This window comes from Ranitomeya variabilis, chromosome 4, assembly GCF_051348905.1.
Source record: "Ranitomeya variabilis isolate aRanVar5 chromosome 4, aRanVar5.hap1, whole genome shotgun sequence".
Taxonomy (NCBI): Eukaryota; Metazoa; Chordata; class Amphibia; order Anura; family Dendrobatidae; genus Ranitomeya; species Ranitomeya variabilis.
Window position 1 is genome coordinate 545,845,083 of NC_135235.1, and position 12,711 is coordinate 545,857,793.

A 12,711-nucleotide genomic window follows, 5' to 3' on the forward strand; every position below is an offset into this window, starting at 1 on the left:
GGCGGAGCATGATACTGGTGTTCTAGGAGTTTGTGTCATGCTCCTCCCCTTTGCGCCCTTCATCAGGCTCTGCACAGTATTGCAGTTTTACCCAGAGTGTTCCTTTAAAAACGACCCGTCACCAGGAATAAAGGTAGACAGTTTTTGATGTTATTTTAATTCTGCTGTTCCTCAAAGTATTTTTTTTTTTGCTATCCAGTACCAGAGATATGATCCCTTTTTATTTACTACTATTTTTTATGGTCTTTGCCAACAGGGTGTTGCCAACAGGATAATGATGCAGAGCAGTCTAAAGACAAACCTCCAGATTCCTGTGAGCCACGCCCCCTTGTTAAAGAGCATAATAAATTTGAACTAAACAAAAAGGCCAATATCTCTGGAACCGTATGGCGGATTTAAAAAAAGAAAAAACTCAGTGGTCGGGAGCAGCGGGAATAAAACCCAATCAAAAAATATCCAGATACATACATTATGTTAGAGTCACTAGCACCATCCTGTTGTTCAATGCCTTCAAGTGTCCAGTTTTCCTAAATAATAAAAGAGTGACTGATTTCTGGGCCCTCACTCAAATCTTGTACAACTTAGGTGTCATTTAATAACATCTCCGTTTCCATGCTATGAGTCTCAATAACCAGATCTATCTACACACATTTGACTGGAAGACAGACACATAATCATTCAGTGCTTAGGACGCTTTATTTGTCACATGACACCCATGTCACTTGTCATCCAACATCCGGTGACTGCGTACAGTGGCGGGATAGAGGCGACAGGAGGATGAATTTATCTGGTGCTTCAGCAGACATTGGTGGCGTTGATTGGGTTATTAGTATCGGCTCATTTTGCAAAATGGCTGAATGCTGAGTGTAGGCATCAGGTACACTTTAAGAAAGGACAAGGATGTGAGGTAAAAGGTAGTGGTGGGGAGAGTGTAAGACGTAGAAAGAAGGGAGACATGAAGAGCAAAGGGGAGTGTGAGGAGGGGAGGAAGATGGATGTTGTGTTACTGCCGAGCAGCTGCTGTTGGGATCAGTACAGAAAGATGCTGAGCTGGGGACCAGCGGACTGGTAATTAGTGATTAATAGGCACAGCTACTGGGATCACACACACCGCTCTGCCTATGTGTCTGCGTTGCTGTAGTACATCGTACATAATTGTGTATACATAAATATGTATGTCTGTGTACAAAAATATGCATGTGTATACACTGTATATACATATTTATATATGTATATATACTGTACATAGATATATACATATGCATTCCTACACATTTATATTTATACATATTTTTGTTGATATAGTATTATATCCAAAAATGTATATTTTGTTTTTACTTACGGTATATATAATGTATTTTATACAAATGTGTATATACACATTTCTGTATAAATGCACAACAACAGCGCAGACACATAGGTAGCTGTGTGTGAGGTCCCAACAGCAGCAGTTATATAAATATATATCTATGTGTGCATGTATATATACACTCACCGGCCACTTTATTAGGTACACCTGTCCAACTTCTTGTTAACACTTAATTTCTAATCAGCCAATCACATGGCGGCAACTCAGTGCATTTAGGCATGTAGACATGGTCAAGACAATCTCCTGCAGTTCAAACCGAGCATCAGTATGGGGAAGAAAGGTGATTTGAGTGCCTTTGAACGTGGCATGGTTGTTGGTGCCAGAAGGGCTGGTCTGAGTATTTCAGAAACTGCTGATCTACTGGGATTTTCACGCACAACCATCTCTAGGGTTTACAGAGAATGGTCCGAAAAAGAAAAAAAATCCAGTGAGCGGCAGTTCTGTGGGCGGAAATGCCTTGTTGATGCCAGAGGTCAGAGGAGAATGGGCAGACTGGTTCGAGCTGATAGAAAGGCAACAGTGACTCAAATCGCCACCCGTTACAACCAAGGTAGGCCTAAGAGCATCTCTGAACGCACAGTGCGTCGAACTTTGAGGCAGATGGGCTACAGCAGCAGAAGACCACACCGGGTACCACTCCTTTCAGCTAAGAACAGGAAACTGAGGCTACAATTTGTACAAGCTCATCGAAATTGGACAGTAGAAGATTGGAAAAACGTTGCTTGGTCTGATGAGTCTCGATTTCTGCTGCGACATTCGGATGGTAGGGTCAGAATTTGGCGTAAACAACATGAAAGCATGGATCCATCCTGCCTTGTATGGAGCATCTTTGGGATGTGCAGCCGACAAATCTGCGGCAACTGTGTGATGCCATCATGTCAATATGGACCAAAATCTCTGAGGAATGCTTCCAGCACCTTGTTGAATCTATGCCACGAAGAATTGAGGCAGTTCTGAAGGCAAAAGGGGGTCCAACCCGTTACTAGCATGGTGTACCTAATAAAGTGGCCGGTGAGTGTATATATATACATATATATATATATATATATATATATATATATATATATATACATATTACACACATGTCTATTGTTGTGTGACCTGGAGACATAGGGGTTTTGCCATGTAACATGGGTGTTCTGGGACATCTGGTTCGCTCCCCCTGCTGGTGTGGTATCACTTTAGCGCTGGTTGCCACATGGTGCCACACCTCTGAGGTCAAGGACTCACTAAGGCTACTTTCACACTAGCGTCGGACTCGGCCCGTCGCGGTGCGTCGGGCCGAGGTTCCCGACGCTAGCGTTGTCTCCGCCGCACAACGGGTGCAGCGGATGCATTTTTCCAGCGCATCCGCTGCCCCATTGTGAGGTGCGGGGAAGTGCGGGGAGGTGGGGCGGACCGTCGGGAGCAAAAAACGTTACATGTAACATTTTTTGCTCCCGACGGTCCGCCACAGCACGGCGCAACCGTCGCACGACGGGTGCGACGTGTGGCAATCCGTCACAATGCGTCGCTTAATGTTAATCAATGGTGAAAAAACGCATCCTGCAAACACTTTTGCAGGATGCGTTTTTTCGGCAAAACGACGCATTGTGACGGAATGCAGTTAACGCTAGTGTGAAAGTAGCCTAAGAGGTTCCCCGTGACGTAGCAGTGGGCTTCAAACTGTCTAGCCTCTTCTCTACAGTTACAGTATATATATATATACTGTATATATATATATATATATATATATATATATATATATATATACACACACTGTACATATACTGTAACCATATACATCTATATAGAGTTATATATACATATATCTATGTATTGTTTTATATAAATCTATAACCACTGTACATCTGAATGAGAGGTATTTATTCATATGTGTGTGTGTATATACATATACAGTATATTGTATATATATATATATATATATATATATATATATATATATATATATACACACACACCTCACATTTTGTCGCATTATGTCCTTCCTACGTTTAATTCTTCTGACATACCACAACAAGGAAAGCTAAGACACACGCAAAAAAAAAAAAAGTTTTGATTCACAAACACGTATCATTGGCGGATTGTTTATTTTTCACAGACAGAATTTTTTCTTTTTTTTTGTTTTCGATTAAGATATTTCCCATATTGCACAGATCCCCAATAATCATACAAACAAATATCCCCCACCCCCTTACACATGGTATAGTCGTAAACACCGAGGTTAACAAGACTCTCCCAGGCCCTTTAGGAGATATTGCAGACTGATCTGGCAAGGATGGAGTTAATGATGTCGGCTTTCTCGTGAAGAGTGATGCAATGACAGGTCCCATGAGAGGAAGAAAATGACGGTGACTTTTATTGGGTTAACACAGATGTGCCACAGTTGACCTCAGGGAGGGCGGACACCTTCCTGCAACTTTTTTCTCCTTTATTTACCCCATAACTGATTATATATATATATGCTTTTCATCTGGAAAATAAAATCTCAACTACAGTATATAATACACATCGTAAATGATAACAATGGAATATTACAACCTAGGACATCATAGCATTCGGTTGTAATAATTCTGTAGCCCCATATTTTAAATACATTTGTGTGATGAAAGCCCCTCGATATCTAATATACCGATATATTCACATTTTATATTGCCATAAAGTCTGCTTTGGTAATAAAAAGAAATCTTACTGGGTTATTTCCCATTACGACTCTCCTCATAATGGCTGTCCATTGACTGTAAAACCTTCCATTAGTCAACCCTTAATACCATTTCTGTCCGATTTCCCTTGGTCAATGACAGTGGTCTAAGGACCTAAAATTACCAACCTAAAGGGTAACCTCACCTGCAGAGTGGAGGCAACCCTTGATAAGGCATTTCATTTTACAGCTGCCCCTATATAGAGAGGTTGTCTAGTCAACGGCCTCTTATTAGCTAAAGTTGACAGACTAGCTCCTGAACTGGACTGTTATTCTTTATTGTCATAGCAGGTGGATAGTATGGAGTCATTTAGTAGATACCGGGTAGAGGGCCCCACATTACGGACTACATTTCTAGAATCAAATAATGGGAATACATCCAATAAAGTACAATGTCCTCAGAAATGTCATTGGTTTCTATGCTCACATGAAGAAGACCACAATGTCTATGCTCCAATGTATGCAGTAGACACCTGTGGTTAAGGCTTTCTAGTGGAAAAACAGGAATGTATGATATACATATAAGATTAATAAATAAATAAATATATATCCCAGTAGAGAAAAGTAATTTAGATTGTAGGAGAGGAGAATTGTGTAATTGACACATAGCTTATGATATGACTGGTTGAATTACCTTATAATAGGGATCACATCAATATGAGGTCTGTCAGGCTGGTGGATAGTGATATGTACTGTATCAGATCCATGTAACTCCCTATATAGCAATAATTAGGTAACCCTAAATATATTCTCAACCTATTTTTTTTGGAGTCGTTTCTTTTGGAAGTCTATGTCTCTCAGATTTCATTGGTTGTTCCAACAATCAATATTTCATGCCAACCACTTGATAATAGGCCTGCATATAATCATTGGTTAAATAAGGGGTTAACAGTAATGAAGGTTACAACTTGGGTGTCTGATGCTCGGATGACCCCATGGCTGATTGTGGACCTTAAATTATATTTGTGCCTTCAAAAGTTAACTATAGACCTTATTTTAGAATATGTGTTTTTTTGGCATTACACACACATACTTGTCAAAATCTTAGTAAAATGTAGATATTAAAGTCCCTCCCCCAGGACCACCCACATCTAGACAGGGACACTTTGTTCAGAGTTTGAGCAACCTTTTAGGTCATGGCCTAGTGTTCAAGGATTATTTAAAAACTGGGGGACAGTACTAACAAATTCAAGACTGTTGGCTACTATATACATGTAGGCAACCATCATGATTAATGGAAAATATGAAGCTATAAAATGCTTGAATGATGTTGGATATAACGATGATGACACAACAATGAGTCCCAAATCACTTCCCAAAGACTAACAAATTGACTAAATTGTCATACACAAGATATCCACTATGAGGGATGGACAAGATGACTTGCAGTCAGCTGATTAACTTGGCTATACTTCAATCTTCGAAATCAAACTTCTGGATTACTTTCTCTAAGTTGGCCTAGTGAGGTTTTCAGAAGAATATAAAGTACCTGGAGACAAAGAAGTGCAGCCTCCAGACCTCTACTTTTTTAGTGTTCGGGAGAATCTATCAGTTCGTTTATAGGGTGATATCAATAGAGCATTTCTATTCGTGAGTATATTGAATTGAAGTGGTTTAAATTTCACATCCAACACATCACTTACACAGCTTTCTGTCCACTGTCTTCACAAATACACACACCACAATGGACCAGACCAAGGCACAGGAAGTCCATAAAAGGTAGACCCAAAGTTAGCCCAATTTAGGCTATATCATAGCTGTGAGCTCATATTTTCTTTAGCCCGAAGGAGAATATGGAGAGCTGCTGTGATAGTTATAGTCAGGGCAAACCTTCTGCACTAGTCTATAATCTGTTGTGTAAAATGAGACATAAACACAAACAATCTTGAATGGGTGAGAGCATGTCCATGAGACCTTGCTCCGAGTTTGCTGTTGGTGGCAGGTCTTTGACGGATCATGAGGACATAAGCCTGTCTTAATTGCTTTGTCTACTTTTTCAAATTCCACTCGGCAATTAAAAATTTTTGATTCTTTAGCTTCTGCATACATCTGCTGCTCCAAGTCAAAGTCAAGGACTTTGGATGGTGGGACAAGACTAACAGAAACATTCCCCTGTCCTGTAGAGTTGTGAAGAAAGTAGACACTGAAGGACCCATTCCCATGATCCACTACTTTTCCTGTGATCAGAAGGTTGAGCTTTACTGTCTTGATATTGGAATAGAAGTCCCCCCAACCAAAGACTTTCTTGGCTCTTCCTGTAGACCTTAATACAGACTGACGCCGAATCCGAGCTGTAATAGGGGGTTCTGGATTATGACCCAGCTCCGAAAGACTGTTCAGAACATCCCAAAATTCAGGAGAGTTAGAGAGAAGTTGAAGAACGGTTGAGTTAAATGGACTTGAGCTGCGAGACCGAGATGGAGAAGGTGATCGTCTCCTAGGGACTCGAGGTCTTGAATTGGACTTTGTATCTGACTGATCTTCATCATCTGGGTCACTGGAGGAGTCTTCTTGGCCACAGATCACCTAAAGATGAAAAAGAACAAGACAATGACCTCTATCAGGAAAAATGACCTGAAGTTGTGTCTAATCAAAGTAAGAGTATTCTTTTCCCTCACCCGTTGTTTCTTCTACAATGTCTTCTACTCTTTTTAATCTCTCTCCGCTCCTTTCCTTTATTGATAGGCTCTCACCTGAAATCCCCAGCAGTAACAGATGCTACAGCTGATAATTAGTGATACTGAGTACTAATCAGTGTAACCAGTTTAATGAGAGCTGAGTAATGTGCATCCACCTGACCTATACCTCCTGGGTATCACAATGTCAAAGAGGTACTTGAAAAAAAGAGACCACTATACAACTCACAGACATTCTGTGATAACTGCAGATGTCAAAAGAATGAGCTTTTAGTTATCGAGGGCACAGACTCTCAGCATCAGCCTATTACACAGCTAGCACCTCACTTGCAGCATGACATTTGACGGCCAGTAGCAGATGTACACAATACATTTTGGACATTATAAGTTCATCACAGATAGCTACAATTTACAACATTCGAGACCCAAGAGTATGTATTAAATGACCTTGGTGGAAAGGACTTCCTAAAGGGGATTCTTAAAGGGATTTTTTAATACTTATGGCCACTACTTTCAGAAATAATTTACAACTAGTTATTTAGATATATGGGACTACAGGGCCTATTTATCATTACTTTTGTGTCTTTATAGAATTTTGTATTTGCTCCATATTGATTTTTCATTTGTGCCTTTTGTAAATCACTTTTTTATGTGTTCATCTGTTTTATTTTTTAGTTCGTCGTTGTGGGCAACGTTTGGGGTTTCCAGATGTTTTCAACTGATTGTTTGACACTTTTCAAAAAGTCACAAAAATTTTGCTCTAGGGTACTCCAATTTTCCCCTAAAGCAGTTTTCAGTAGTTTTTTTTTTTTTGCGACATTTTGTGAAAAGCGCAACTTTTTGCACTAAAATGTCGCAAAACAGATTACATTAAAAAATAAAGACCATGTTTGACTTTGCACAATATTCACAGACCGCACACCATTTTGATGAATTTGGTGCAAAAAACATCACAGAATACCAATTGTTGCACACTGGTGCCTGAGGGAGCTCTTTGACAAGACGTCATGGCAGATGGTGGACCCACTTACAGATTTTCCATTGTGAGTTACATCTAGATAATCTTTCATTTCTCTGGGGAAAACATAAAATTTTCTTCCCTAGCTTAAGGCAGTCTTGTTGGTACCCACTGGAACTCAGGCACTTACCCCATCAGTCATTCTAGCTAAGCCCTTGCCTATGGTAGGTGCTAAGTTTCCATTGCCCTAAAATCTGCAGCCCCCCATCTCAGACATGTTACCTGATTAGTTCCCCCACGCTCAATTAATATTAAAACCATTTTAATCAGGAATATGATTTTATTTTTACAGAGCCTGCTGCCCAATGTCTGGGACATATGTTGCTATACATGTTAGTTAAAAAAAGATATAGAACATTCAGGAAAAATAAAATAAATATTGTAATGCATTTAATACTATACATTTCTATTTATTTTGGGGCTCTATGAATATATTACTACAGTCGGGAATTATACCATGGGTTTGCATGTAAACAATAGATTGTCAGCTCTGAAGGCAAGACAGGCTGTATGACTGCCAAATTATATCCATGGGTGAAATGGTTAATTTTTTAAGAAAAGGGGGGATAACCATGGTGATAGATACGTGGGGGCAGCTGGTAAATGAGCTAAGTCCATAGGGAGTTGTGTTGACTGAGAGCAACACACAAGATACACAAGAGTGAATCTTGATACAAAATAGCACAGGGACACAGACCCTTTAAGAGCACATAGAAGAATATACCAGCCTGGTAGATCCTACCAGATGGCAATTATATTATACAATGTCCTCCTGCAATGATGACAGTGACAAGAGTAAACCGCCTGGCATACACTAATACATGCTCATAAAATAATACAGATGTATAACCGAGCCTATGAATGCATAATGTAACAGATACATGAATGAGATCAGCCCAACACATGATCGTAAAACATAAATTCTAATGTGCAATTAATTGCTACATCAAAATAGGCTCAGAACTGCAGATCAATGGTGAAAAGCTGAAAATATAAAATAATGAGGCTCGTGCTGCCTCCTGACGGCAGTGGATAATTAGTGACAATAGAAAAATTGCCAGATATTGGATTGCATAATCTCACAAGACAATAGCGGCCTGGAAAGTTTAATGAAAGCAGCAAATGTTTTCCTGGGTTTGGGGCTATTTTAGCAATTTTCACCTTGGAAATGCAATAGAGATTAACAAACTATCACCTCTAATGACTCCTATTGACGGATGGCCAGTGACAAGTTCTGAGGTATGGCAATGTATGGCAAACATGCCGTGTGGAGTGCATCACAGCGTACATCACAATGTAGAGGATGATCCCTAAACCCTTCACAAATGAAAAATTATACAATATCATGATGGACGTCAAAAAAGAAAAAAAGAAGTCACAGCTACAAAATGGCAGTTACCGGAGAAGGTAGCATCTGCTAAATGAGCCCACAAACCCATGGAGACCTACAAATGTTATACACAGCCACACAATAACATGATTACATGGGAAAGTCAGCTTTCTATGAGCCTGTCCTGTGTATTGGAGATCTGTCTTAAGACTGTCTGGACTGGTTCAGCCTAAGGTCAAACAAAAATAAGGGATAAACCTTGAAAGCATCTTAAAATTGGTTCCCTCAATACAATATTAGAAACCATATTATTCTCAAAGTCTGTACTGATATCCTACAATCAATAGGTCACTTGATATAGAAAACCACAACCTGTACCTCTGTATCTCCAAGGGGATCACCTGAAATCAATAGGTCATAGTATGGTAGAACTTCCCAAAATTGTCCACATCATCTAGACTAGAGGGTTGACCCAACCTACACATATTGATGGACACACACATAAAATAGATATCTGGTCTAAATTGTAAATACGTCTCTTATTAGCCCAACTGGATTCTCCATTGGAAAAAGTATTTTACCCTAGAGGCCAAGTCAATATGGATGGGTCATTGAAGGCCCAATGATATTGATAGATATTTACCAGATCTAAACTATGTTCATATCTGAAAATGCGAGCTAATTTGTCCAGTGTGGAGTCATTCATAATGAATCATATTTCTCAATGGTTTCTATCTCTACATGATAATAAGCATTTGACCTTTCTGTAATCTTACGAGGTCAAGACATGCAGTAATTAATTCGTGAGGGTGGTCACTATGATCCACCTTCCCAAGTGATATTATATGGAAATAACCCACAAATCATAATTCTTGTTGAAAATAGTTAACATTTTTGGAATGTTTCTGGGTTTGTAAATGCTCTTCTGCCCATTTTAATGTATATGGTAGACTAATAGGATGTTTTTTATTTTTTGTAAATGATACTGTAAATCTAATCAAGTCCATTATTTCATTACTTTACATGTGAGTGACCTGTCAAACCTCATTGACATTAGGTCTCTACGATTTTACATGTAGCTATCACTTACCATGAAAAGACGGCTGCAAACCTCTTCTACATAAGATTCTTTAACCCTTTAAACATATTCATCTCAATTACATCTGACTGATCATAAGTAACAGTGCCCCTTTAACCTATCAGAACCATGATCATATTTGTGGACCTTGGCTTCTATTTAGACTGACCCATAGACCCCATAAACATGCCCCAGTCATACACTGGATTTAAGTCAAGGTCCTGTGCTCAATATGAGACTATCCATAGATTTCATTCATAGCACTGGTATTTTACCTATTAACATACCCCAGCTTGATCTGTAGACCTTTGCTTCTTCACCGGGATGACCTTTTAGCCCAATAAACATCTCCGATCATATAGAAGATCTCCATAAAAAGAACAAAGGACCGCGGTTTCATGCTACAATGATAATTTAACCCATGAAATGTCTAATACATGATACTGTCTCTTTAACTGATCAAAAATGTCCTGATTTGTAAACCACCACTCTTACACCAGACCCTGTCATTAGATCTATCTGACTATACATAGAATTAACCCCTGAGTAGCTCATCCAGTTGAGTAGAGCAGCATTACAAAGACCCTTTTTCTCATCAATCACGTCCTTGTATTGTGGTTTATTATCCAGCCTGTTTAACCTACTAAACAAGCTCTAGTCTGAAGCTCTTTCTGTTCATCTACAAGACAGACTCTTTAACCCTTAAAGCAATTTTCTCACTTCATACCCCTCTTGAGGTCTCCGACACATCCTGCCTTCCAGAATCCTGCAAGAAAATCTATCCCAGTATTAGATTTTTTACTATCCGGAGCATCCATCGTTAACACATTGCATACACGTCCAACCTCACATTTCCCACACGCCCCCTATATACTATCATATGTACATATACTATCATATTACGTGACTTTACCAGCAACAGGTTGACAGGAAATGTGTAACACAAGTCGCCGTGCTGATGGTCTCTCCCATAATTATCCAATCTGACCTTATAGCCGTACTGGTAGGGACATAACGGCAGAGCAGCAGGTGTGATCACATACATATGGCAAGGAACGGGGCACATAGGAGGGTAGAAGACACATGTTATGGGGTGGCACAGGCGTTTGTCTTGGTGTACTACTTACCAGGTAGATGCTGCCTTGAACCAGGAATATGAAACAGCATTGTGTGAGCTGCATCTTGCTCAGCGGCTGAGTCTTGAGGCATACACTCACCTGCGTTCAGCATCCATGTGTATACTGTGAATACACAGCTAGAGATACACACAGCTTGGATGCTCCCTGACCACCTCACTTCTGCTATTCCCTTGCCTTGCACTTCTCTAGCCTCCCCTCCCCTACATAGGTGGCTGCACTCTTCTCGCCTCCACTTCTTCACTCTCTTTGACCATCACATTGGATCTCTCTCTACTCTTCTTCTCACCTCTCTCCTGCTCTTAGCACTTGCTCTGTCTCTGCTGCCTCCTTCCACCTGCTGGCTGCTCTCCTTGCCTGACTGTCACACACCTTTCTCTTCTTCTCCAGCTCTCTCATTGGTTCATCCCTTCTCTGCTGGTCCCCTCTCTTTCTCAATCATGCCTCTCCTGCCAGGTCTAAAGCTCTCTCTCTTCTTCAGGGTCTGTCACCCGCTCTTGACTTTCCCTCCCTCTTTCCTTGTGTCTTTCTCTATCTGACCTTCTATCTCCCTCCCTCTTTTTCTCCTCCCCTCAGACACTCTCCTACTGTCTGTCTGTCTCTCGTTTTACGTACATCCCTCTATACCAGCTTCCCCCTGTAGCCTACTTCTATACCTTTCCATATAGTGCCTACCCCTTCTCTCACATCTTCTGAGCATTCACCTACTACCTCACTCACCACCTCTCCAACCTTCTTCTATTTTGTAAATGCAGTCTACTCTTTTACCACCCACAGTGATAGGCACAGTCTCTCTCACCCAAGGGTGGCATCCTACAATTAGATGAACCCTAATAAATTCATATAATCCTCTTATAACAAGTGAAAGTGAACAGTATCTTACTCATTTTTCCAAACAGCTGCCAGGTTACCAATCCTACATACCCACCTCTTCCCCATCCTCGCCCCTGTCGAACACTCTCCTGCTCTGTCTCTCTCCTGATTATCCATGTCTCTCTCTCTCCTGCATTCACTGGGTCAATATGCCAGGTTAGAGACAAGGCTTTTCCAATTAAATTGATGTTTAGACAGACATTTTCATTCTATGCGTGTTAGTGCCAGGGAACAGAGGGGGGCACCGGCCGCTACTTCGAGCTTCACATTCATATGTAATTTACAGTGAACAAACTGTGTAGGGTGACAACAAAAAGAGGGAAGAAAGAGAAGTCATAGTGTTTCTTCCGGAAAATGTCTGGGAAATTTTACAAAGTGTTTGAATATGGGGAATGTTATAAAAACAATACATGGTGTAATAGGCGGCGACATAGGGAGGTTTTTGGAGTAATAGGAGGAGATATAGGGAGGTTATATGGAGTAATAGGAGGAGATATAGGGAGGTTATATGGAGTAATAGGAGGAGATATAGGGAGGTTTTTGGAGTAATTGGAGGAGATATAGGGAGGT

General features: G+C 40.3%; 1 protein-coding gene across 1 annotated transcript; it reads right to left on the reverse strand.

The window, feature by feature from the left end:
- Positions 1–3,441: 3,441 nt before the first annotated feature.
- NXPH3 (neurexophilin 3) lies at positions 3,442–11,972 on the reverse strand. Its single transcript, XM_077252574.1, has 2 exons — positions 11,260–11,972; positions 3,442–6,596 (listed from the first exon to the last, which is right to left on the reverse strand). Exons 1-2 carry the CDS (start codon positions 11,311–11,313, stop codon positions 5,847–5,849), a joined length of 804 nt encoding a protein of 267 aa, XP_077108689.1. The 5' UTR covers positions 11,314–11,972; the 3' UTR covers positions 3,442–5,846.
- Between the last annotated feature and the right edge of the window lie 739 nt (positions 11,973–12,711).